Below are 16721 nucleotides of genomic sequence, written 5' to 3' on the forward strand. Positions count from 1 at the left end.
ATAAAGTTGAGTTTGAACATACAGTGTAGTTAATTATTGTTGAACCTACAGAAAAAGTAGTCACGTGACTAGTGTTTTTATTTTTGTGATAACTTTAGAGAAGTGTGAGTGTTTGGCTGCTGAGTTCTGTTAAATCTGTGATATGGAATAGTAAAAGATTTTTGGTTGCTTGTATTCTATGAATGCTAACATAAACGATAAAATCGCATTTTTATTTTCTTTGTTTTACATCAGGAACTAAAGGCAGAGTTGATATTTTCAGGTGTTCGAACATATGTCAGTAGTGATCTCTAGAGGCTGCGTGTCCTGAAATCCCAACGACTTTATTTTGTATTTTGAATATTCTTTCAATGTCTACGGAGTTTCCTTAAAGCAAAAGACCAAGAGATAAAATATAATAAAAATTGATGTGATAAGAAGTTTATACCACATCTTGAATAGTGAATTCAATTTGTTTTTTTACTTGGTACATAACTTTATTCAGTTTATTTGATACATGATTGATATGGTTTCGTTTCAAAGTGGATGCCCGGGAGTTTGTTGCTTTGACGTCAAACCTGATTCATAAAAGTCAAGTTATCTGTTATTTGCTGAAAACCAGCGAGAATTTGCTCAAAAGTTTCTTCAATTTTAATGGATGAATCTGATCGATTTTAACTCACATTAAATATTGTCGTGACCCTGTAACATCTCCCAAATATCTTGAAAGATCATTGATGAAAATTATGGAAACTACGGGTCCTAAAATAGATCATTGTAGAACTTCAAAAGTTATCGGGGTACCTGTTGATATCGTCTGTTTGGATATAAGACAATCAACTGCAGTGGTATGTTATTGACTTCATAAAATTCTGAATTGTTCAAAATCAGATGCCTTTGATAGGTCCAACATAGGACATGGATACAGGTTTACGTCGATTGCTTTTATGAGTTTTCCATAGTAGAAATAAGTGCCTTTGTTGTTGATTTATTTATTTATAACCATACTGTTCATTGGTGAAGAGCTGGTTATTTTTGAAGTATGATATGTTTCGTGAGTTCAGTTAAACATTAAAAAAACTGGAAGAACTGGGATCAATGTGAATGAGTTGACGTCACCATTATCCATTGTTTCCAAACGGGTGATTTTTTAAGAGGTGTAGGATCTCATTTTCAAAACAACACGAAAAATTTGAAAAAATTGATGAAACCCTATTGGAATCGATAGAACAATCAATATAATTTAATGTTTGAAGATACTTTCATGCAAATTTTGTCCGCGGCTCCGCTTTAGATGGCCCATGCGCGAGGTCCAATTTTGGCACACTCTCTCTAACATATCGACCGGTATTTCACGTATAAATGCTTCAATATTGGCTTCCAGAGCAACAATCGTTGCTGGTTTATCCCTGTAGACATGAGCCTTGACATGACCCCACAAAAAATAATCCAAAGGCGTTAAATCACATGATCTAGGCGGCCAATTGACGGGCCCCAAACGTGAGATAAACTGTTCACCGAAGGCGGCTCTTAAATGGGTCATTGTTTCGCGTGCCGTGTGGCATGTGGCACCGTCTTGTTGAAACCACATGGCAGGAATGTCCAATTCTTCCATTTCCGGCAACAAAGATAATCTTTGAAGAAGTACGGCCCGATGATAATCCACACCACACAGTGACTTTTTCGGGATGCATCGGTAGTTCACGCAATGCTTGTAGCTGGTCTTCACTCCAGCTGTGGCAATTTTGCTTGTTAACGTATCCATTCAACCAGAAATGAGCCTCGTCGCTGAACACAATTTTTCGATAAAAATGTGGATATTCCTCCAACTTTGCCAGGGCCCATTCACCGAATGTTAGACCTTGTGAGAGGTCGTGTGGCTTCAATTCATGCACCAGATGTGTCTCATAAGGTTTCACACCCAAATCCTTTCGCAAAACTTTCCACGTAGTGGAGTAACAGAGGCCCAATTGCTGCGAACGGCGGCGAATCGACATTTCACGGTCATCACGAACACTGGCGAATACAGCCGCAATATTTTCTTCGGTCCTCATTCTACGTATGCGTGTTGGTGGTTTAATGCCCAATAATGTAAACTGGGTTCGAAATTCAGTCACAAGCTTCCGAATAGCTTTCTCTCTCTCATCTTGGAAAATACCTCGCTCTAAACATTTATTGAATAATATAACTCAAAATTTGAGGCAGTCCATCAGACACGAATATGATAACCTTCCATTAATATCTCTAGTGTGAGAGATTTTCAGATCGAATAATGGATTTGATCCGAAAGTAATCAAATCTCTGAAAAACACTGATAGGTTAGAAAAAAACGGCTGAAAGACTTCATTAACAACAACGCGAAAAGTGTGATAAGTGCATTATTATATGAATAATACTCACAGTCGGTCTGTATTTACCTCAGTCATACCTTCTACTATTTTAGTAACAAAATCTTCATGTTTAACTTAGTGTTAATTATATTTTAACTTATATTGTTTGTTGTCATATCTATATAATGTAATTTATCCATTCATTTTATTTGTTTATTCATCTATGTGTCATTTGGGCTGAAAACTCCCAGATCTATGAAAGAAAACGGGATTTTCTTGTTCAAAAGAGCCACATAATCAATCCTGTACCGCTCTAACATTTCAATACAACTTTTGTAGAACGATTTATTTTTTGCCTCAAAACGTTTCAGCAATAACCTTTCAATTCGAGCAAAATTTCTGACCGGTGAGCATTTTTTTGAGGTCTGCGAATAGCCAGTAGTCGCTGGGAGCCAAATCTGGCGAATACGCTGGATGTTTCGATTGACTTGTGACACGATGCGTCGTCTTGATGAAATAAAATTGTGTTCTTTGCTATATGCGGAGTCATTATGACACTTTTCAAGCCATTGCTTCGTTTGGATGGTATTTTTAAGATGAAGAAGCAGTGTAAAATCAAAACACGAAATTGTTTTTGATCCATTGTTTTGAAAATAACAAACGTTGTGTCACTCTTAGCACAATAACTCACGAACTTATCACTAGAAAATCATGAAATTTCAACAGATTTCTTTCGAAGGTTATTATCAACTGAAAAAGCGGTGACTACAAATGACTAGTGCCGAAACTTTTCTGCCCAGGTAGTATTGTATATTCATTCATGTTTTTACTTTGTACTAGGCAAAATCACACACAAGAAACATTTTTTTCAAACCATTTTTTCAAAAATGTTTCTTTTGTGATGTCTCTGTTTTTTCACCGTGCTATTTTAAATAATGAGTGGTTTTTTGCTGGTATCTTTTTGGCAACACTGTTTTTGACAGATCACGCGTGAATCGTGTCTTGTGTCATTGTCAAACTTGTTCAGTTTGGTCTATAATTCAATCATGAATCGACTTACGAATGAACAACGCTTGCAAATTATTGAAATTTATTATCAAAATTCATGCTCGGTGAAGAAAGTGCATTGTGCACTTCTTCCAATTTATGGGCAGTTTCGTCGGCCTACTGAGGAAGCTATTCGGAAGCTTGTGACTAAATTTCGAACCCAGTTTACATTATTGGACATTAAACCACCAACACGCATACGTAGAGTGAGGACCGAAGGAAATATTACGGCTGTATTCGCCAGTGTTCGTGATGACCGTGAAATGTCGATTCGCCGTCGTTCGCAGCAATTGGGCCTCTGTTACTCCACTACGTGGGAAATTTTGCGATAGGATTTGGCTGTAAAACCTTATAAGATACAGCTGGGTCAAGAATTGAAGCCACACGACCTCCCACAACGTCTAACATTTGGTGAATGGGCCCTGGCAAAGTTAAAGTGTGTTCAGCGACGAGTCTGGTTATGGGTCGGTGGCATCATCGGGCCGTACTTCTTCAAAGACGAGAATGGCCGGAACGTAACTGTGAATGCCGAGCGCTCCCGTGTGATGATTGACGACTTTTTGTTGGCCGACATGCCTGACATGTGGTTTCAACAAGACGGTGCCATAAGCCACACGGCACGCGAAACAATGACCCAACAAGGAGTCGCCTTCGGTGAACAGTTTATCTCACGTTTGGGGCCCGTCAATTGGCCGCCTAGATCGTGTGATTTAACGCCTTTGGATTATTTCTTGTGGGGTCATGTTAAGGCTCATGTCTACAGGGATAAACCAGCAACGATTGACGCTCTGGAAGCCAATATTGAAGCATTTATACGTGAAATACCGGTCGATTGTTAGAGAGAGTGTGTCAAAATTGGACCTTGCGCATGGGCCATCTAAAGCGGAGCCGCGGACAACATTTGCATGAAATCATCTTCAAACATTGAATTGTATTGATCGTTCTATCGATTCCAATAGAGATTTCATCAATTTTTCGAAATTTTTTGTGTTGTTTTGAAAATCAAATCGTATACCTCTTAAAGAATCACCCGTTATTATATTAGTATCCTTATTTCGTAAATAAATTTTCTATATTTCTCATAATTTTATTATCTGTGGGAGGGGCAACTAATAAGGAGGTATGATTATTTTTTTGAGCATTGCATAATATTTTTGTCACTTTCGGGAATTGAATTAACGATGTGTATCCCAACACTGAGAAACAAGTTATTGTTATTCTCTGCAGAAATTCTAGTTTCCTTAATGCTATTGTGTTTTCCAATCTGTGATTTTTTCAGGTCTGAAACTGTAATTTTTTCAGGTCTAAAATTGCTTTTGATGTATCATTGGAGTTTTCTACAGAGTACGGATTGAAAACAATAATTGAAAATTATTATTTTTTCTCGAAATTTCTATATTGAAATCGAAGTGAATTTGCTCGTTAGCAAGAAATAGATCCAAAAATTTGACGCACGGACAAATCTACTACAATTTACTGGAACTAAAGAACAGTACCGTACGCACAAAGAACGTTTCTCATCAGCAACACTCGAACTACATCGAGGGAGGCTATAAAGAACTATCGCTCGGCGAATCCAGTTAGTATTATTATAATCTCCGGCCGGCGCATTCCTACGAAAAATGCATACAACACTCGTGATCGTTACTCTCATCACCGTTAACGCGGCTAATATCTACCAGGAATGCGCAAGACTGTACAACCCAAACAATTACATGGTCCACCTACCCTCCCTGAGCTTGCCCTACTTGGGCGACGTGCCCATCCCTAACAATATGCCGGCGATCAGCCCGTCGCCGGTGGTGAAAACGAAAGCTATCAAGGTGGTGACGAAGTATATTTACAAAAATCCAGTTTGTGTGAAGTATACCAAGAAAAAAGGGATGTGCAAGCAGGATAATGGTGTCAAGCAGAAGGATAACTTTGAGCAGCTGGTGACCAAGGAGTATTTTGTGAGGGACAGGAAGCATGATTTCGTGGGGGGCAATAATCGACATCGGAGAGGGAATTGGGAAGAAGGTAGAGAAAAGGGTACAGGGCTAAGTGATAACAACAGGTGAGAAGACAATTTTTTGGGTGTTAGGTGTAGAAGCCATAGCTCAGTTTGTTAGGGTGCTTAGTTGTGTGAAGGTTCGACGACTGTCTAAGTTAAAGGAGATTCTTTTATAATTTTCGGGTATGCAGTTGATAAGGGGATGGTAAAATAAGTGAACTCTTTTTTCTGTTCTAGCTTTAGAGTCTTTATTGGCTCTTCATCAGGAACTCTACAATGAATTGATAATTGATTTTAACATTTATTTCACGTTTCACAAATTGTCAGCTTATGAAGAAGAAAAATTATCCCCAAATTATTTATTGTGAAAATATTTGTCTTCAAAACAATGTGAACCGTATAAGCGCAAAATTATATTATCTTAGAAAACTTTCCAAAATTCAGGAGGAACTAAAAATATTAAAAAAACCAAATCTCCATTTTCTAATGATGGGATTCTGAGTGTGAGCTTCTACAATAAAATTTATAAAATATTAAATTTGTTAGTCATAACAGTTTCAAACAGAGAAAAATCATGTTCTTAATCAAGTAATTTCAATATAAAAAATCTTAATTGTCTAAATAAAAATAAATGTGAATAATACATTTTTCTATCACTTAATTGTCTAACTAAAAATAAAGGTGAATACTACATTTTTCTATCACTATTATGCGCCAATCACAATTTCATATAGCAGTGCCAGTGAAAGCTGCAGTGAGAGACAGGTATCGAATCTGACCGCCTTGGTAAGCCGTCGAACTAAGTTATTCCTGTATATAATATACGGAGTCTGCTTAAAAAATACGGTTTTCATTCCCTTACTCGTCACAAAACACCCTCCTTTCATGTATCTTGTTAACCTTGGAAACAGCAAAAACTCGCAGTTGCCAAATCTGGTGAATACGGTGGCTGATTACGAACATGCAATGACGCGTGAGCAGGTGCATTATTATGATGCAAGATCCTTTTTTTGGAACTTCTGTTCAAGGGCATCGAAAATTATGATCCAGGGCTCATTCGATTTGGAATGACCTCTACCAATTTTTTGAAAAACTTCAAGAGGGGCTCGAAAAAATTGTCAAAGTTATAAAAAAAATTGTAAAAAAATTGGGATTTGGTTTTTTGCAAATATCTCGAAAAATATTGAAGATATCCGAAATTTGAAAAAAGATCTTTGAAGAGGAAGAAATTCACTAAAATAAGTTTCACCTCACATAACTCTATCACCAATATTCATAATTTCAATTTGGAGGCGAAAATAACGCTAAAAGCGGGCGATGCGAGTCCTCCTTTGAACAATAAAAATTATTTTAACCCATTAAATACCAATTTTTAGAAAAAAATTCACATACCTTCTAGACCCTTGAATAAACGAAAATACATAAAAAAATGTTTCCCTTGATTATTTCATTAGATATACTTTAGTTAATTAACTAATTTTTACAAGTTTTAGATTTACATAAAAACCCTGATAACTTTTAAACTAAAAGCCTCAAATTTTTTACACTTCTTGCATGTTTACTTGAAAGCCTTAAAAAATATTTCCATTGGAAAAATATAAAAATTTTGATTTTCCACTTTGTTGTGTGGGCTAACTCAGAAAGCTTTTATTCAAGTCCAACTGATGAGTTCCATTTTGCTATTTCATCAGTTCGGACTTCCATTGTCTAATAAATATAATATAACTTGATTCAACAACCCTGAAAAATATTAAAAAGATTAACCGAAAAAAACGATTTTATTAAACAAAAAACTGTCACTATGTCCCGACGTTTCGATTGTTAGTATCCACAATCATCTTCGGGTGATGACTGGACTTATTCCTCCGAAATCTGACTATTTATAGGTTATTCGAGAGCTTTCACCTATTCTCTCTTTCCGCTTCATTGGTTTTTAGCGGGAGATGACCGTTTGGCGGGAGTTGGTCGTTTTTCGCTTGATTAGAGGTTTCCCTATGTTACGTGTCTCTACGCCAGCTTGACTGAATGCGTTGTTGGACAACATATACGCGGCTTCTTTGAATTTATTCCTAAACCAGTGTTCCTCTTTGTGGATGATTTCAGCTTGAGCCCACTTGATGTTATGTTGATGAGTCCAAACATGCTCTGCTATTCCGGGTTTGCTGATTTCTCCTCGCTGTGTGTGTTTCTTGTGCTCAGCAATGCGAACTTTCAACGGCCTCTTAATTTCACCGATGTATGATTCTCCGCACTTGCAGGGTATCCGGTAAATGCAATTCTTGGAATCGCAGTCCGCGTTTGGTTGCCTGGTGTTCGTGAGGCTGCTACGGATAGTGTTCCCAGATCTGAAGCCAGTCCTGATGTTATACTTGGACCCAATCCATCTAATCCTTTCCGATAATCCTCTGATGTAGGGAAGTACAAGTACTGGTTGTGGCGGCTTCTCTTGGAGGTACTTGGTTACTCCAGAGCGATGTTAGAATAGGCCTCAGCTATAAGACACAAGGAAGAGATGCAGCCACAACCAGTACTTGTACTTTCCTTTATCAGAGGATTATCGGAAAGGATTAGACGGATTGGGAACACTATCCGTAGCAGCCTCACGAAAACCAGGCCACCAAACGCGGACTGCAATTCCAAAAATTGCATTTACCGGATACCCTGCGAGTGCGGAGAATCATACATCGGTGAAACTAAGAGGCCATTGAAAATTCGCATTGCTGAGCACAAGAAAACACACAGCGAGGAGAAACCAGCAAATCCGGAATAGCAGAGAATGAAATCTCTAGCTGAAATCATCCTCAAAGACGAACACTGGTTTAGGAAAAAATTCAAAGAAGCCGCGTATATGTTATCCAACAACGCATTTAGTCAAGCTAGCGTAGAAATACGTAACATATGGAAACCTCTAATCAAGGGAAAAACGACCAACTCCTGCCAAACGGTCATCTCACGCTAAGAACCAATGAAGCGGAAAGAGGGAAGAGGGGATAGGTGAAAGCACTCGAATGACCTATAAATAGTCAGATCTCGGAGGAATAAGTCCAGTCATCACCCGAAGACGATTGTGGATACTAACAATCGAAACGTCGTGACATAACTTGGTTTGAAATCTTTTAATTTTTATTTTTTCATTTTTTGGTAATAATATTTTTTATTTTTTTATTTTCAGCCTTTACTAATATTTCAATTTTTAATTGTTTGGTTGTTGCTTGTATGTTATTTCTCTGTAATTTCAGTTTTTTGTTCAATAAAATTGTTACTTTCGGTTAATCTTTTTAATTTTTTTTCAGGGTTGTCCAATCAAGTTATATTATATTATACAATGGAAGTCCGATCTGATGAAATACACCACGAAACATTGTCAACCACCTTCTAATTTCCATTTTGCTGTTGTATCAACTCATAATTCTTACAATTCGTGATGTCTGTCCTATCCAGAATTCATATTTACACCTACCTTTTACATAGCATCAAAAAAGACTCAATAACTTTACTGAATAAAAATAATGTAATAACTGAAGGGCAATGTGGGTTTCTGAGTAATTCAAACACAGAAAAAGCAGTTCTTGATTTTCTGGAAAAAACGGCAATCACTCTGGATAGATCACACAAATGTCTCGCTATCTTTCTTGACCCGGCTAAGGCGTTTGATACTGTATCTCAAAAAGTTCTTTTGGAGAAGTTTCACAATTATGGAATTAGAGTATCGGCAAACAATATTCTAGAGAATTGTCTATATGAGAGATCTCAAAAGGTGAACTTGAGAGAATATTGAAGTCATCCTTCAGAAATATCAATTGGGGTACCACAGGGAACACTGCTAGGCCCAATATTGTTTCTTATTTATATAAATAGTATTGGATATTGATTTTTTCTGCAAACACTCGGGATGAAGTTATTGATGATGCAAATAACGTATTACAACAAGTTAAAAATTGGCTAGACCAAAACCTATTCAGCTTGAATGTGAAAATATACATTTCATTCATGTACACGAGAATTATTGCCAAAATCGATTAACATGCAATTGTCCGAAAATAAAGAAATGTGATATTATCAAGTATTTAGGTGGTTTGATGGGAGAAGCATGTTGTAGTTTTGACTAACAGACTCAGATAACTTAGAAAAAAGTATATTTGAGAGAGCTTCTGAATGTTAAAACACTACGAGTAATTTACTATTCATTAGCTGAATCCATATTAGGGTATTGTGTAAAAGCATGAGGAGATATATCACGCAATAATTTAACAAATCTCCAGTCGATGTAAAACAAAATCCTGAAAATGATATTCAAAAAACCAAAACTTCACTCAACTGCACAACTATATGAGCAGTAGGAGATACTTGATATAAGAAGATTGTGTGGCTACCAATGCTCAGAATAGATGTTCCATAACTTAAATCTGTTGAATTACCCCATGGAAGTGGTAAATAACACCAGATCACTGGATAATCTCATAGTATGTGTACCAATGTACAAAAAGAGCCACACACAAAAGACCGAAACTGTATAATCTTCTACCTCATGAACTGAAGATAATAATAAACCTCCATGAGTACAATTAACAAAAAATTTCATAACGAATAATCTGAAATTTACAAAATAATAAATTATCTGATGTATTCTCTGTATTTCTCAATCCTTTAACCCCGAGTTTCTGAAAATATGTCACTCAACAATAAGGTCTCACTCTTCCTTCAATGGAAAATATATTGAATAGTTACACTTTCATCATCAAAGAATTACTGTACAATTACAATGTTTCTGGAGGGTAGCAGATAAGCACGACCCAAGCATACAAAATGCTTAGGTACAGTTGCGTCATCCAACAGAAACTTTATAATAATCGTCAATATGTATGTACACTTTAATCTGAATATATCTGAATCTGAAATCTGAATCTGAATCTGAACCTTTTACATAGATGACTGTTTTTATTACTTCATCATATATACAAACATATGTGTATATTTTTATTATATACTTAGTATACGAATTTATACATTTTCATTTACTTATTCATACATGCCATGGCATGTCATACATGCCAGTTTCCTAATAATAAAGCTTATTTATTATTACTATTATTATTATTTCGCTAGTTATTAGGATAACTTTTGACATTGATTAGGTCTGCCCCAGTTTGGAGTTAGAAGTAAGTCCAAATCATAATGCTTTGTGCACTCAGTTAGAAAACAAAACGCAATATCCCCCCTTTAAATTTATTACACAGATATAAATAAATGTAATTGCGAGAAATCACTGAAATCCATGAATTGTCCTAATAACTAACATTATCGATCTTCAACAACTCATTATTATTTTACAGTTACCGAAAAGTAAGGCAGCTCGACGAAGATATCGACTACGAGGGAGATTCGAATGACCTCTTCGTCAAAGCCAGCGAATCCCAAATCCCGTCTTCGAAGGAAACTAAAAAAACTCCCACTCTGTCAGCAGATAAAGTCGAAGAAATGCTCATCGAGGACCGACTTGACCAGCTGGAGACAATCTTGCCCCATTACACCAGGAGGAGGGTGTTCCAGACCTCCACCATCACAGTAACCAAGGTGTTGAGCAACAGAAAGGCTACGGCGACGATGTTGGTGAAGAATTGCATTCCTTACGGTTACGCTTTTTGCGAGCCAATTGCGAGAAGTCGGAAATCGAAAGTGGCTGAAACTGCTGACGACGATAATGAACATTATTATGGATAGATGTGTCGTATCAAACTTAATTGAGATGTCGTGATAGAGAGCGAAAATGACAATGAATAATTTATTTGCATATGAAGTGACAATTTGCCTTGTCTTTGTTGTATGTTTCAAATGAAAATTGAGAAAGTTAATCATTAATGTCGCTGACATTATTCATCTTTTCTTCACTTGTTGTCTTTGGAAACTACAATTTTCAGTGGTTGATACGAAGGCCAAACTTTGAACTCCCATCCAACAAAAATTGAAAATTCTCAATATGATTCACGAAATAAATTGCGAAGAAGGATTGTTAAACTAATATATAAGTGACTGTCCAATGTTGCTCTTGAGGAAAGAGTTATTTATTTATTTATTTATTCATTAAGAAGAAAGAAAACATACAGGTGGCTAACCTAATTACATCTTTTCCACATTTATAATTATGATTCGTAGATCTACAGAAAAAAAGAGGGCTCGTTAGCAATCCTGACGTTAAATAACATAAACTAGAAATTAATTAAAAAATACAACTTAACAGAAACAGAAAGAGAAAAAAGTATCAACATTCTAAATATTTTTCTAAAAAACTACATAAAAAATACATCAGAATGGAAATATTTTCATAATTATCTAAGTAAATTAGTGTACCTTTGATTTAAAATGGTGAGAATAAGAATAGATAGATAAATATATTTTATTGTCCAAGAATAAATTCTCATTGACAAAGTGTGATAAAAAATGTAAATATATGTATATATAATCTAGAAAGATTAATGCAGTCAAGCTGCTGGAAAATAATTCTATGAAAATTAAAAAATAAATAGATAGCCAACTTCAGCCTGTTGGCTCTTGAATTGAAATCAATATGGGAGTGATCAAGTAATAATAATTATAATGATAAAAACGTGATCGTTGATACATAATATTATTAGGCTTATCTTGGCAGAACACTGAGAATATTCACAATGTGTCATCATAATATTCCTGCAGGCTGTAATAAACTTTCATGAGCAGTATATTTTTGACTGACTCCCTGAAATGTTAGAGCGTTTTGTTAGAGTCAATCTGGGTATTGGCAGATGGATATTATTACTACTGTTCTGTTTTGTGTTGTGGAATCTATGTGTATTTGAAGAATCAGTGTTATACCTTTTATGAAACAGGCAAACAACTTCGAGAATGAAGGTGCTGAATAGATTGAGGATTCGATATTTAACGATAAGTTGTCTACAACTATCCCTATGGTTTGTCCCACATAAAAACCGCAAAGATCTCTTTTGCAACACGAAGACCTGATTCAATAGTTGTTTACTACAGAATCCCCAAAATGCAATGCCATACCTGAGATGAGATTCTACTAGGGCAAAGTAAGTCGATCTAGCAGTGAATATATCAAGTTCATTGGAGACAATTCTGACAGCAAATGATCCTGAAGCCAATTTTGTGCATAAAGATGTGATATGTTCTTTGAATTTTAACTTATTGTCGATATGTAGACCAAGAAATTTAATGCAAGTCGTTTCTTCTATCTTCCTACTATCTAATAGCAAGTTGTCACAGCTAAATTTGAAGTTTACAATTTTGGTCTTGTCTACGTTAAAGGAGAGTAAATTAGAATCACACCAGTGTTTGACTTTTTCTAAATCTAACGATATCATTTGCTTCAAATTGTTAGTATGTTTTTCATGCCATAACAATGTCGTATCATCGGCAAAAATTGAGAATGACCCTTCAATATAGACTGTAGCGAGATCGTTGATGTATAATAGGAATAAAATGGGCCCTAGAATAGATCCCTGAGGCACTCCGCAATATATAGCCGAAATGTCCCAATACACATTATTGACTGTCGTTTGCTGGGATCGATTTGAACCATTCAAGACTTGTCCCTCTTATGCCATAACAGTAAATTTTTTTTATAAGTATATCATGATTGACACAGTCGAAGGCTTTCGAAAAATCGCAGAAAACTGCTGAAATAGCTTCCCCGTCATTCATATTCGAGTATATTTTTTTCCAAAAATGAGAATATTGCATCATTAGTGTTTTTAGAGCTTTGGAAACCAAATTGACGTTCATTCAATATTTTTCTATTTGATAAAAATCTCAACAAACTTTTCTTCACTAGCTTTTCGATTTCGAGATAGTTGATAATAACGAGATGGGTCTGAAGTTCGAGGGGTTGGTGACCTCTTCACCTTTACAGAGAGGTAGAACAACTGATGTCTTCAACCCCGAGGGAAATACTCCTGTCTCAAAAGATTTGTTAATCACCTCAGTTAGTACAAATAGAGCTTCTATCGGTAGGTCCTCAAGGAGTCTTCTAGTTATACCATCCAACCCAGCGGACTTATCATTTTTTATTTCCTTGAGAGTTTTATCTCGTGAACATTTGTAGGTGTTAAGTTGAAATTATCATGATATGAATTTGATCAAGATAACTTAAAGGGTTGAGTTGAGCTACTATAGTGGCTGTTATTTGTTCGGCAAAAGAGCAGTAAAAATTATTCAAAGAATTCGGATCAATGTTGATCACTGCTGATGAAGATAGCCTTCCTTTACCCCGCAGGTCATAAATAATTGCCCATTTCTCTCTAGGTTTACTTTGTGATGATTCAATTTATTTGAGTAGTAATTATTTTTTTATATTTTGATCAAGCTTCGGTAGATTTTCCTATATCTATTGAAATACTGCATAAAATCTAAATTTGATGTAAATTTTTTATTGTACGCAAGCATCTCAGATTCTTAGCAGAAATTTTTAAACCTGTTGAGATCCAAGGCTTTTCATTCTTTATTTTCAGTTTTCGTAATGGAAAGCATGCGTTGAAATTATTTGCTAAGGTTTCTTGAAAAATGGTAATAGGATCTGAAGCAGTTGTTATATGATTCCAATCAGTTTGTTCACATTTTAGTCTGAATTTGTGATAATTATTTTCGCTAAAGATTCTACCTTCTCTAAATTTCATTTTGTTTTTCTCTCTATCTAGTGAGAATTCGAAATGAACTGCTTCATGATCAGATAAGCCTGCAGGAATAACTGATGTGGATTTGTGTTCAGTTCAACACTTAACATGATGAATTTCACTAGTTCAGACTTCCATTGTCTACTATATAAAATGATTTGAAATTCCTGAAACAACTAAAAAAGAAGAATTGAAATTGAATAGCTGAAAATAACAATTATACTAACCAAAATAAACCTGAAATTAAATAATAGTTAAATAAAATACAAGTAAAAATAGAACAATTGAATAAATTGAAATGTTTACTTGTATTTTATTTCACTATTATTTCATTTCAGGTTTATTTTGGTTAATATAATTGTTATTTTCAGCTATTCATTTTCAATTCTTCTTTTTTAGTTGTTTCAGGGATTTCAAATCATTTTATATAGTAGACAATGGAAGTCTGAACTAGTGAAATTCATCACGAAACATTGTCAATCACCTTCAAACTTAACATGAATATACAAACTAAAACTTCAACCTAGCAAGATGCAGGACTTGAGCATAGTTATGTGTACACATTAATACATTACGAATAACATTTCTTAACCTAGTTACATTAACAGTTTTTTTTTGAGGAGGGTGAGTATAACCACTACATAGTATAAAACAAAGTCGCTTCCCACTGTCTGTCCCTATGTATATGCTTAGAACTACGCAACGGATTTTGATGCGGGTTTTTTAATAGATAGAGTGATTTTTTTGAATGAAGCAACTAATGTTTCTTCATTTTCAGTATTTAAATATTAGCATATGTCCCAAAAAAAATTTGAAGCTTTATAACTTCTATCTATTATATGCGAGCACTTTCGATAGCTGGCTGTGCTATCATCTTCTTGGCTCTACTCAAACTGAACGTTTTATCTTCTTGTTTGTTCTTTTATGCGGCTAGAACGCCTCAGTGCAGGTACTGCAGGTAAACTTGCCTGTATTTGGGTTACATCATGTTAGGTCTTGTTGTGTTTTGATTTGTATTTGTTCCTCGATAAGTGAATTATGACTTGTAAGTTTATGGATGTTTAAGTTTTCTCAGATGCCCATACGGTTTCCTTTATCGACTTGTTTTATGAGTTTTGACCTCACCAAACTGAAATACAAAGATGTTAGCGTTGCTATATTGTAGACAGTCTTACAGTTTCTTATAATAAAACCGCAAGTGCGGTAACCTGAGTTTATAATGTGATTAATGTGGTAATTGGACTCTGCTGATCTACATACAGTAAACATGTATTTTTTGGAGGAACTTCGGCTTCGGGAAGGGACTTAGTGGCTCATTGGTGTTCAACCAATCTCCTGTTGTCGTAGAGGATCCTCTTCTAATAATACGGGACGATCCGATCCAAAAAAGTATCGTTTTCTTTGCCCAAAAGCAAAAAAAAACAGACTTCGAAACGTGACAATTTCTGCCACATGGGAGTTAACGACCAGTTCTTCCGCTATCCCAGTTTCCACCAGGCTAAAATCTCCGCTACAAAATTTCGCAAACTAACGAATCATGAGGCTACATTTTTTGTTGTTACTTTTCGTCTCGACCAGAGCAAAAATTAATGGCATTAATTAATGAATTTAAAAGTGAGCTTTTAATAAATGAAATTCTTATATGATGCTGTCACCCTGTATATCGTACCACCATCTGTGGAATAATACTGATAACATCAGAGTTACAAAGGTAGATTATCCTTAGCATTGTATTTATCTGGCATTCGGAAATTTAGTTTGGTACTTCACTTATAGATGGCAGAACATGTGACTTTCGTGTATTGAAAAAGATGCAATCTGATCTATAATTGGATTATGTAATTAATTTTGGACATATTTGAAAAACACCTCTCATTATTCTATATTCAATTAAATATTGATTCAATTTGAAATTTAATTTGCTTTAATTTTTTCATCCCACTAAATGAAACATTTGCACTCAGTGACAAAACTATATTCCAGGCTAGTTTCCGTTTTTTTCGATTATGAAATTTGAGGAAATATATCATTCATCAAAATAAAACAGTTCCAAACTCTGAGTGCTTTTAATTACCACAAATCACAAATTGCTTTGTGGAGAAGACTCTCTATTTCACTTGCACATGCAGTTGCCATAAAGGAAACACACGAAAGTATGTCACTTATTCTAAATGCAATAAGTTATAATACGTATAAGTGGCAAATATGTGGTGACCTAAAAGGTATAGGACTGTTACTAGGTCTTCAGGGCGGATTTACGGAGTTTTGCTGTTTTATTTGCCTTTGGAACAGTAGAGCAACACAGAGCCATTATCAAGTAAAAGAGTGGCCTCCGAGAGATACATACATTCCAGGTCAAGCTAACGTGAAGAATACACCAAATGCCAAAAACGTTTTGTTACCTCCATTACACATTGAACTGAGGTTAATGAAAAATTTTGTAAAAGCATCAGACAAAGAAGGTGATGCGTTTAAATATCTCAAACACGTTTTACTAAAATTAAGTGATGCAAAGCTCAAGGAAGGTATAAGTGTTGGACCACAAATTATAAAACTACTAAGTGATCAACAGTTTGATCAAAAATTAAGTAACGTTGAATTAGCTGCGTGGAGTTCTTTCGAAAGAATTGTTTCGGAGTTTATACGGAACAAGACAGTAAATAAATATAGTTTAAAAAAACTAAAAAAACACGCTCTTAAAGAACA

General features: G+C 35.3%; 1 protein-coding gene across 1 annotated transcript; it reads left to right on the forward strand.

The window, feature by feature from the left end:
* Nucleotides 1-4630: 4630 nt before the first annotated feature.
* Nucleotides 4631-11374, forward strand: LOC111515860 (uncharacterized). Its single transcript, XM_023172063.2, has 2 exons — nucleotides 4631-5412; nucleotides 10683-11374. The coding sequence occupies exons 1-2, from the start codon at nucleotides 4979-4981 to the stop codon at nucleotides 11068-11070; spliced, it is 822 nt and encodes a 273-aa protein (XP_023027831.2). The 5' UTR covers nucleotides 4631-4978; the 3' UTR covers nucleotides 11071-11374.
* Nucleotides 11375-16721: the final 5347 nt, after the last annotated feature.

The sequence above is a fragment of the Leptinotarsa decemlineata genome, unplaced genomic scaffold, assembly GCF_025532065.1.
Source record: "Leptinotarsa decemlineata unplaced genomic scaffold, Ldec_3_MD MMD2_tig00002082_RagTag_RagTag, whole genome shotgun sequence".
NCBI lineage: Eukaryota > Metazoa > Arthropoda > Insecta > Coleoptera > Chrysomelidae > Leptinotarsa > Leptinotarsa decemlineata.